The 11466-nt window shown below is 41.1% G+C and overlaps 1 protein-coding gene across 1 annotated transcript; it reads right to left on the bottom strand.

Annotated features, from left to right (window-relative positions):
• Positions 1-8746: 8746 nt before the first annotated feature.
• On the bottom strand, positions 8747-11222 carry LOC115985489. The gene is made up of 3 exons (XM_031108431.1): positions 10461-11222; positions 9382-10241; positions 8747-8801 (listed from the first exon to the last, which is right to left on the bottom strand). Exons 1-3 carry the CDS (start codon positions 11220-11222, stop codon positions 8747-8749), a joined length of 1677 nt encoding a protein of 558 aa, XP_030964291.1.
• Positions 11223-11466: the final 244 nt, after the last annotated feature.

An 11466-nucleotide genomic window follows, 5' to 3' on the forward strand; every position in this document is an offset into this window, starting at 1 on the left:
TCTGGATCTGGGGCTAGTTCGTCCAGACAGCCATCTGGTTCTCCTCAAGACGAGGAAGAGGACGAAGAAGATGTAATCTATAGTTGTGCCCCAGAGGTAGCATCCATCTTAGACAGTGCTAAGTTAAAAACTCTTGTAGATAGATATCAAATCCCTAAAGAGCTTAACCCTCGTCTACCCAAGGTTGGAGAATGGTGTTGTTCCCCTTCCTCTGGCTTAGGGGTATATGCTTCTTATCTTTTAGCTGGCCTTAGGTTTCCCCTAAACTCTTTCTGCAGAGACCTCTTCCAAAGGTTGGGTATTGGGTCTAACCAGCTCAATCCCAATGGTTGGAGGACGATTGTTGCCATGCAAGTATTATGGCGTGAGGCATTGGAAGGGGACCGTCCAATTACAGTGGACGAGTTCCTTTACTTCTATGAGCCCTCAGAGATCAAAAAATCTGCTGGGTTCTACCAGTTCTCGTCCAGAGGTTCATATTACAGTTTAATAACGGGCCGTAGTTCGTCTAACCGGCTTTGGAAAAAAGAATTTTTTATTATTTCTGGAAATTGGGCTGGGGACCCAGCTGATGTAGGTATTCCCCTCTTCCCACCTTTTACCAGCCCTCTAGGTCGTCTTCGTCCTGAGGGTATGTTTTTCTTTCCATTTTATCCTGTTTGTCCTTTTCAATTTTTTATCTGTCACTCGTCTAACCCTTTATCTTGGTGATGCAGCTGTCGTTCGTCCACACTTGGATAAGTTTTTCTTGGACCGGATAGAAGTGGTTCGCACCTTTTCAGGAAGGACTTTCCACGACTTAGTTACCCTTAGTTGTCTAGCTACTTGGGGACTTGGTCCAGTCCCAACTGCTGAGAACTTAAGTCACGAAGAGCTCACTCGTCGAAGTAAGTGTCGTCCATTATACTTTGTTATTTCAGCTCTCCTTTCTTTTTTATTTATCTACTTATATATATATATATATATATATATATATTTTTAATTAATTTTCCTCATCATAGGGATAAGCACGATGAGGGAAAACAAAGAGAAAACAGTGGCTAGCGGGGACGAGGATGTTGCTGCCCCTACTGTCAAAGTGGCTTTCGTCCAGGCTGGGAAGAGGAAGTCTAAACCAATCTTAAGTACTGTGGACCTGGACGACCTCCCCAGTCGTCGTGGCCACAAGAAGCAAAAGTCAAGTAAGAGTTCCCTTCCCAAGGTTCCTAAGTTCGTACCACCAACGGTGAACTTGGACGAACCTGGGGTGGACGTGGAGCCCCTCCAAACAGTTCATCCTGTCCAGTCTGATCCTCCTCCTCCCCCCAAAGCTTCTCATAAGCCAAGCCCTTCAGAGTCCTCTGATCATCCACCTAATTTGGTTCTGGACGAGGGTTACGCATGGAGGACGTTCAAAGGAATCGTCACTGATCATGAAGTTAACGAATGTTACAACATGTCAATGAAGGAGTTTGAACGCTCTGGCATCCATGACCTTTTCAAGGTAAGTTTATTCCTCGTCCTTGTGTATAAACATTTTATCTTGAATGAAATGTCTAACTCTTTTTCATCCAAATGCAGGCTATGTCAAAGTTCTATACAGCAACCTGTCAAGCCAAGGAGCTTGCTTCAGATGCTAAGAAGGCCAAGGATAAGGCTAAGGAGCTGAGCCATGAGATTTTATCCAAGAAGGGGGAGGTCATTAGGTTGACCGAAGACTTTAATTGTCTGCTGGGAAGCGAGACGAAGCCGAAGAACGAAGTGGAGGAGCTCAAAGCTGACAACTTAGAGAAGGATACCCGCATCGTCCATCTCAAAGGACAAGTTTCAGAGCTTACCTCGTCTTTGGAGAAGGCACGTGAAGAGGCAATTGCTGCCTTTAAGAAGTCTGACGAGTATAAGAATCGTCTAGACAGTCATTATGTAGCTGGCTATGAAGACTTCCGTGCTGACGCCAAAGACGCATATCCTGATTTGGACTTCAACTCTTTCAAGCTTCCTCTTGCTACAGAGAGTTCCGTGTTGCAGACGAGTTCCGAGGACGTCAACATCATGGACGACGCTAACACTGAAGTCATTCAGGACGACCCCAAGGCTAGTTTGCCTAAATGATTTGCAATTTAAAATTTGTTTTACTTTTATCTGAAAGTGCCTGTTGTTTTGGGCTTTTTTTTTTTTTTTTTTTTTAATTCCAGTCCATATAAGTACAATTGTCTCGTCCTAGATAGTGGACGAGTTTTATATACATTTTCATATTCAAAACTAAAGGGGTTTTTGGACGTTGGTCGTCCACCCTTTGAATTTCATGAAAGAAATGAATACTTCTATTTTTACTTCCATTGTGTTTGAATATATACGTTTCCAGCTTTATGTATGAAATTTTTATTTTCATATCATCAGTGTGGTTCGTCCATCCAGGAATTCAGTTCACCTCGTCTTGAGCATGGGGGTGAATTTTATTACATCACCAAGGTAAAGTAAATTGATTCCTTTTGGCTAGATTTTTCATCATTCCAAAATTATGGACGATCATTTTGTCGTCCTTGATGATCAGACTTTTTAGCGATTTCTCGTCCAATGTAATGGATTGTTAAGCTAGTTTTGAAGTCTTTGCTCGTCCGTGTCTCGGACGAACACTTTTGGGAATTCATCTCGTCTTGAGGTCTAGACGAGTATGCCCTTTTCATCTCGTCCTATGTTCTGGACGGATGAAAATTTGCTTTATTTTTAGCTTAGGTTTCATCTCATCCTATGTTCTGGACGGATGAAACTTAGTTTCATTTTTAGGTTAGGTTTCATCTCGTCCTATGTTCTGGACGGATGGACCTTAGCTTCATTTTCAGTTTAGGTTTCATCTCGTCTCTTGCTTTGGACGGATGTACCTTTTCATCTTTCCTTTGGAGGAAGGCTTATGGACGATATATCCTTGCGTCCAAGGATTTCATTCGTCCATGCTTGCTTTCTTTTTTGCGGATCAATCTGAATGAACATATAAGGATTCCAATAATATACTTGAAAATAAAATATATATATTTGAAAATCCAAACTTATGTAAACATTCGTCCACAGGCATGGCACATGCTCATGAGCTAGTGCCTTATTGAATTAAAAATACAAACCAACTCATCCATGAATAGCACAAAGTGAAAACACTAATGTACTTTCTAGGGGATTATTAAAATACTTAAAAACACTTGATAGTAGTAAACACTTCTGCTCGTCCAGATATCTCGTCCAAGGACACTGGTGAAGAGTCAGCACTTATTGATGGTACTTCCTGAGGTGCTCAACATTCCAAGGGTGTTCCAGCCTCCGCCCATCCAAAGCTTCCAAATAGTAGGATCCTTGCCTTTTGCAGTTGATAACCCTATAAGGTCCTTCCCAATTTGGGCCAAGTTTCCCGTAGGCCGAGTTTCTTGTTGCCAAGGTAACCCTCTTCAAGACGAGATCCCCGATGTTGAAACGCCTAGGCTTCACCATAGCGTTATATTGTCTTGCCATGAGATTTTTGTACCTCGCTGTCCTCTGTTCTGCATCCATCCTGACCTCGTCCATAAGGTCAAGGTTAAGACGGAGCTGTTCCTCATTTTCTTCAGTTTGATACTTCCTCACCCTGTGGCTCGTCATGTGTACTTCTGCTAGTATAACTGCCTCACTTTCGTAGGCTAGTTTAAAAGGAGTTTCTCCTGTTGGAGTTCTCACTGTCGTTCTATAAGCCCATAAAACACCTGGTAATTCATCCGGCCATATTCCCTTTGTCCCTTCGAGCCGAGTCTTGATGATCTTCAGCAAGGATCGGTTCGCTACTTCTGCCTGGCCATTGGCCTGTGGGTGGGAGGGTGAGGAGTAATGGTTCTTCATTCCAAGCTGTTCACAAAATTCCCTGAAAGGTGTGTTGTCAAACTGTCGTCCATTGTCAGACACTAGTACTCTAGGTACTCCGAATCTGCATACAATGTTCTTCCAGACGAAGTTCTTGACATTCTGCTGCGTAATTTTGGCTAAGGATTCGGCTTCCACCCATTTTGTGAAGTAATTTATTCCCACCACCAGAAACTTCATTTGCCGAGTTCCAGTTAGAAAGGGCCCCAAAATGTCTAGTCTCCATTGTGCGAAAGGCCAAGGGGCCATCATTGGCGTGAGATATTCTGCTAGCTGTCTGGGAATGTTGCTGAAGCGTTGACACTGATCACATACTTTGACATATGCTTTAGCATCAGCTTGGATGGTTGGCCAATAGAATCCGCTACTGATGACTTTATGGACGAGTGATCTGGCTCCCGAATGGTTCCCGCATGCTCCTTCGTGAACCTCCCTCAACATGTAATTTGCCTCGTCCGGAGCCAAACATCTTAAGAGAGGTTGGGAAAAACCTCTCTTGTATAACACCTCGTCCATAAGCACATACCTGGCTGACTTGACCCTGAGCTTCCTAGCTTCGTCCTTCTCTTCTGGAAGCCTTCCGTCCTTTAAGTATGACACTATTGGGGTCATCCAATTTCCTTCTCCCTCTATCTGCATCAGTTCTGGAAGGTCTATACTTGGCATGTAGTGTACATCATCCATTTCGTCCAACGCCTCATTCGCAGATGCTTCCTTCGCCAGAGTATCTGCCTCCACGTTCTCTTCCCTTGGGATTTGAACAAAATCTGCTTTTTTGAATTTCTTCACAAGGCGTACTACCTTCCTTAGATATTTCTTCATTCTGTCTTCCTTGGCTTCACATGTCCCATTTACTTGGCCTATGACCAATTGAGAGTCTCCCAGGACAAGTATTGAGTCTGCTTCTACGGATTTGGCCAGTTCCAACCCCTTTAAAAGGGTTTCATACTCCACTTCATTGTTAGTAGTCTGGTATTGCAGACGGGCCTTGTATTTCAATTTGTACCCTTCTGGCGACTGCAAAACAACTCCTATTCCTCCAGCATATAATGTAGATGATCCATCTACATAGACGACCCATTTGTTGTTGTACTCTCCTTCCCCCAGGTCTTCGTAACTAGGAGTGAACTCTGCGATGAAATCTGCTAGGGCTTGAGCCTTTATTGCATTTCTCGGTTGATACCGAATGTCGAATTCACTAAGTTCAACTGCCCACTGAATCAGTCGTCCTGCGGCTTCCAGCTTGTTCATTGCCTTCTTAAGCGGATGGTCCGTCATGACATTGATGACATGAACTTGGAAGTAATGTCTTAACTTCCTAGAAGCCGTTATCAGTGCAAAAGCCAATTTCTCCATGAGCGGATACCTTCCCTCTGCTCCTCTGAGTGCCCGGCTAGTGTAGTACACCGGTTTTTGTATTTTCCCCTCTTCTCTGATTAAAGCTGAACTTACGGCGTGTGGGGACACTGCTAAGTATAGGTACAGTTCTTCTCCTTACACGGATGGACTTAATAATGGGGCAGTTGTGAGATAGTCTTTCAGGTCTTGGAAGGCCCTTTGGCATTCGTCCGTCCATTCAAATGCCTTCCTAAGGACTTTAAAGAAAGGTAAACCCTTATCTGTGGCTTTCGAAACAAACCTGTTCAAAGCGACAACTCGTCCTGTGAGGGATTGGACTTCCTTGATACTCCTCGGTGGCTCCATGTTCAATATAGCCTGGATCTTGTCCGGATTTGCCTCAATTCCTCTTTGCGAGACCATGAACCCCAGAAACTTTCCCGACGATACTCCGAATGCACACTTGCTTGGGTTCAACTTCATCTTATATCACCGAAGTGTTTCAAAGGTTTCCTGTAGGTCGTCTAGATGGCTTCCCTCGTCTATGCTCTTCACAAGCATGTCATCGACATAAACCTCCACATTCCGTCCTATTTGTGGACGAAACATGTCATTCACTAACCTTTGATAAGTCGCTCCTGCGTTTTTCAAGCCGAAGGGCATCACTTTGTAGCAAAACAAGCCTTGGCTAGTAATGAAGGAAGTTTTTTCCTGATCAGCTTCATCCATCTTGATCTGATTATATCCTGAGAAGGCATCCATGAAGCTCAGCAACTGATGGCCAGTAGTAGAGTCCACCAATTGATCAATGCGTGGCAGAGGATAACTATCCTTGGGACATGCTTTGTTCAAGTCAGTGAAGTCTACGCACATTCTCCACTTTCCATTAACTTTCTTCACCATCACTGTAACACCCCGACCCAATTTTTATAATTAAACTATGTGTTTAAGTGGTTAAGTATTATTAGTATTTTTAAGCCACTTACTTACAAAAAATAATAGAAGAGTATTTAATAAGCATATTATTTTATAATGCCATTGAATGAGAATTGTAAAGATTATACATAATTGAATTGCTATCGGTATTTTAAATATATACTAAGTATGTGTAAAATTATATTAAGTAGTTTAAGTTATTAGATATATAATTGTTGGTGTTTAATTAATGTATAAAGGTAAGGATATATATAAATATATATATATATATATATGTGTGTGTGTAAAATAATATTATTCTTGTAGGTAAGTGTGAATGCAAAGATTATATATATATATATATATATATATATATTATAAGTGTGAAGGCAAGAAAAGTTGAAAGTGGGTGGGATATTTCTTTCCCTAGCCATACACGTATCCACCCCAATTTTCCACCTCTCTTATCTGATTTTGCTGCCCCAAAAGTCTTCACACTTTTCTCATTTTCTTGGCTGCATCAGATCAGAAGTCCAGCCCCTCTCTCTCTACTCTTCCTCTTTCTTTGTTCTTCTTTCTCTCTTCTTCTGTTGCTTCTACACGGCAGCCCTCCCATTCTCACCAACACAATATATTCTTCTCTAAAGATGAAATTAAACAATTAACCCTAAGGTTTCAGCTTCAAATTTTTGTGGGTAAGTAATTAAACCTCATCTGATTTTGTGTATTTGGATAGTATAATTGTTTGCTTACTTTCCCTCTTTGTTCTCTGCTCTGTTTTTGGAAGTTGAATTGGTGATTCTGTTTTAGTGATTTGAAGGTTTAATGATATTATGGTTTATTTAATGTTTAATAACATAATTTAGTATGTTAATTATAGGTATAAAAATACCCAAATGAAATTAAGGCTTATTGCTATTTGTTGATGATTTTGTAAGAATATGTTCTGAAGCTGTCACTGTGACAGATTCTGTGTTCATGCATGTTAAATTATGTATTAAATTTTATATAGTGAATTTGGATGCTAGGGATAATTCCTATGAAACTTAAGACACTTTTGGTTGTTATTGAATTGGTCTCATAGCATTTGGATGAACATAAAATTAATGGTTTAATTTATAAGTTGCATGAATTTCTGACAGGACAGATTTGAGTATGCTGTCTTTCGTGATTTTTAGTAAATCATGGGTTTATGCTTTGACTCCGAAATTTTTAGGGTATATACTGGACATATAGGGGAGTAGTTATGTAAAATTTCATGACAATTGGATGTGTTTGAGTAGCCCGTTTGTATTTTACAAATGGAGCCTATGCTGCTGGAATAGAACAGTGAATAGTAAGGGACATGCCTAACTTTGTGGATTTAATTATTAAGTTAGGGTGAATGTTTTGAGCTATAATTTGATATGCTTATCTTTTGGTATGTTTCGATCATAGATTAATTTTGTGTAACTTGTTTTGAGGTTTAGTACCCAAAGGAAGGGGTTGTAAACCATGAGATGGTTGTATGTATGAAGCTGTTTTGCCCGACGTGTTGTATGTTATCATATGAATCTATATAGTTACATGATCATGCTTAAAAGATTTTATATTTATGCATGCATTATTGCCCTAACCTTAAAGCACTTTTTGAAATAAAGTTAGCTCTTTTAGAGATATGAGATTAATATAAGAATGTTGGTTTCTCTAGGATTTTGTACTTGTTGTTGATGAATGTATTTTTGTTTGTGGGAACCTCGTTGAGGTGAGATTAGGATTTCCTTAATTCTAAGAAATAGGCTTTGAGATGAATGTGAAGTTTATGGTAAAGAATTATGGATAGTAATAAGCTTTGATTTATGGTTTAGGTGTTACCAGTATCCAAGTCTAAGCTCCTTCGACTTTAGGCTCTCGGTTCCTCTGCTTTCAGGTAAGGGATAAGTTATATGGGCATTCGGTAAGTCATGAGGTTATTTTAAAGTATATTATGCATTAAAATGTTTTTTGATTAGAGATATGGCATGTAATCATTATTCTGACAAAGATATGTTCGTGAGCTTTCAAAACCCCATGTATATGATTTCTGCATATTGATGCTATTATTGATTTCACGAACATAATGTTTAATGAAAAGAATGGAAGTGCTATGATTATGAAATGTTATGCAAAAGAAGAAATTTCAGTATGATGTAAAGTATGAAATGTTTTCGGGTTATGTCCTCTGGTAATCTGAACTCGGCTAGTAGGGGTTAATTACTGGCTTTCCATGGAAATATGTTATCTGTTTGGCCATTTAAAGTAGAGGAAATGGGGCTGCCCGTAACTCTAGGCCATTTAAAGTAGAGGAAATGGGGTTGCCCGTAACTCTAATTTGATTAAGGCCTTCTCCCCAATGTGTACGGACGGCGGGGAGGAACAAAACCTGGAGGGGATGTGCCATCAGGCCTCCCAAAAAGGACAATATCATACACACGGGGCACCCAAATGTGATGAGGCCTTCTCTGTACAGCTTATCAGATATGGACTAACTAATATGATATGAACAGCTATGTTATGTTATTAATCATGAGAGAATTATTTTGTTTAAATGCATTATGAAAAGTTAAAAGCTCTCATGAAAATAAGAAGTTTCTGATGAAAAGAAAGCTGTTCATTAAAGATAAAGTTTCTGATGAAAGTGCGGGTTATGTTTAAAAGTTATCAGATATCTGTTTTTATGAAACGTTAAGTTTTATTATCATGAAAGTTATAGTATTCTATGAGAAGAAGTTTATAAAGAAAAGTTTTCTTATTAGTCAAGTTGTTTCTAACTTAATACAAAGTTGCCGATTATTTGATTTAAGTTAAAATAATTATCTTGTAATGAGAAAATATGTATGACGACTTTGTAGGAAGTGAAAGAAGTTTAATCTGAAAGGTTTTTGGTAATATTAAACTGATAAGAAAAAGGAGAACAATTATTTTCTATGAAGAGCGTATACTATTATTATGAATAGTATTAAATACTATGCATGAAAAGATGTTCTCCTATTCGAATATTCATAGAATGAAATGATCTGATTTACATGCATCCTTATTGAATTCTCATATATCTTACCTTTACTGAGCTGTGTAGCTCACCCCTTCCACTCTTTCAGTTAACAGGTTTTATTTTGGAGCAGAGGGAGCCTTAGTCGAGTTTTGGAAGGAGCTGGTTTTAGTTTGATTTGTATAGATCCTAAATTAGCATTCTGACGTTTAGCTTTATAGTTATTGTGTATTTTAGGATCAAATGAAGGTTGTGTATACCTTATCATGGCTAAGTAGCATTCTCTAGCTGCCAACTGATCTCCTTGTGCTTGTCCTATCCCGTACTCCGTAGGAAATTTGACTGATAGATGGTAGGTCGAGGTTATCGCCTTCCAACTATTAAGAGTGGGTCTTCCAATAATGGCATTGTATGAAGAGGTACAGTCTACCACGAGGAAATTGACTTCCTTGGTTATCTGTTGCGGGTATGACCCTACCACAACTGATAATGTAATGGTACCCACGGGCTGCACCTTCATTCCTCCAAATCCTATCAGTGGCGAGCATACTGGACGAAGTTGATCTCGTCCAAGCCTCATCTGTTGGAAGGCAAGGTAGTACAATATGTCTGCTGAACTTCCATTGTCAACTAACACTCTCCTGGTTGTATAATCTGCAATAAGCAGTGTAATGACGATCGCATCGTCATGCGGGTGATGGATCCTCTCAGCATCTTCGTCGGTGAAGGAAACGGTTGGCTCGTCCATTGATCTCGTCCTTGGTGATCGTCCAGAGAGCTGGACGTTTTGTACCGCTTTGAGATACGTCTTCTTCGACTTGGAAGATTGCCCCATCGAGTTCCCTCCGACGATAATCCTTATCTCTCCTAGTGGGGGCCGGGATGATTCCTCTATTTTGCCTTTCAACTTCTCATCTTTACGATCCCTTCCAACGAAGTGCCTCAACTTTCCTTGTCTGATAAGGTTCTTAATTTGCTGTTTTAGGTCGTAACACTCATCCGTGTCATGCCCATGGTCCCTGTGAAAGCGACAATATTTGTTCTTATTGCGCTTATTGGGATCCCCTTTCATCTTCTCTGGCCATTTTAAAGAAGGATCGTCTTTGATTTGCATGAGCACCTGATCGAGTGGAGCGTTCAGGGGCGTATAATTCTGGCTTCTTCCCAAGGGACCTGTCTTCCTGTTATCTCGTTCCTTCCTATCTTCCATCCGTCCCTTCTTTGGACGAGGGGCTTGTTCTGAGTGTCAAGCTGGGTGCGCTTCCATCCTCTCAGCTCTTTTCCTCTTCTTGGCTATGATTGCATCTTCTGCATTCATAAAGTTCTGAGCCGAATGGACGAGCTCGGCCATGGTTTGAGGCTCCTTCTCATATAGCTTGTGGATAAATAAATCCGAATTAATCCCGTTGTGGAAGGCTGCCAGTAGTAGCTTGTCGTCCACCTCGTCCACATTAAGGGCTTCTCTGTTGAAGCGAGTGATGAATGACCGCAGGCTTTCGTTCTCCCATTGTTCTATGGTCAGTAAGCTGGACGAAGAGCGCTTGTGCCTCTGTCCCCCGATGAAATTGTTAACAAACAATTTGCTTAACTCTTCGAAAGAACTTACGGAACTTGGGGGGATTTCACTGAACCAAACTCGTGCCGGGCCTTTAAGGGTAGTAGGGAAGGCTCGACACATGATTTCATCAGGGACCCCTTGAAGGTGCATTGTTGTCTTGAATGTTGCAATGTGATCAAAGGGGTCACGCGTCCCATCATACGAGTCCAGGGAAGGTAGTTTGAACTTTGATGGTAGAGGGTGGCCATTAATGGAAGCCGTAAAAGGAGAGTCAGTCCTGTGGACCAAATCTTCTATAGGATTTGTTCTCCTCATGTTCTCCTTCATCTCCTCCATGACTTTCTTCATTTGGTCCATCTCCTCTTTCAAGTGTGGCACTGCCCGTGAAGTGGTGCCTCTAAACTGGCTTCCAACTTCAGTATTCTCTCTGTCACCATGGCCTTGTGTCTGTCCTGCGTGTTCCTCACGTGTCTGTCTTCTCTGACTGATCTCCATCCTTAACTCCTGGTTTTGGCGAGTCAATTCCGCCATTGCAGCCGCCATGGATTGCATATTCTGAACGGATGACGTCTGCATGACTAGTGCAGATTGGCGATCACGCTGGGGATCACTTGAAGCGCCTCTGCTTCCCTGACGGCCAGGGCTAGTAGCCCTCGACCTGGTCCTGATCATCCTAACCCTTTGTCACGGAAAAGAAAGTCGCAAAACAACCTTCGATTCCCACAGACGGCGCCAACTGATATCGCTCCGAATCAGTGAGGTGGATGGCCTGGCTTCGGTGGGCTAT

Source organism: Quercus lobata, chromosome 4 (assembly GCF_001633185.2).
Source record: "Quercus lobata isolate SW786 chromosome 4, ValleyOak3.0 Primary Assembly, whole genome shotgun sequence".
Classification (NCBI taxonomy): Eukaryota; Viridiplantae; Streptophyta; class Magnoliopsida; order Fagales; family Fagaceae; genus Quercus; species Quercus lobata.

What these genes read in the sequence shown, in the direction of transcription:
- LOC115985489 (XM_031108431.1), bottom strand. Translation starts at nt 11,222, where the DNA reads ATGGCGGCTGCAATGGCGGAATTGACTCGCCAAAACCAGGAGTTAAGG. An exon ending in CTCAAACCATGGCCGAGCTC is followed by an intron (nt 10,242 to 10,460) that starts GTCCATTCGGCT and finishes CCACTCGATCAG; the next exon opens with GTGCTCATGCAAATCAAAGA. An exon ending in TGCTACTTAGCCATGATAAG is followed by an intron (nt 8,802 to 9,381) that starts GTATACACAACC and finishes TCATAAAAACAG; the next exon opens with ATATCTGATAACTTTTAAAC.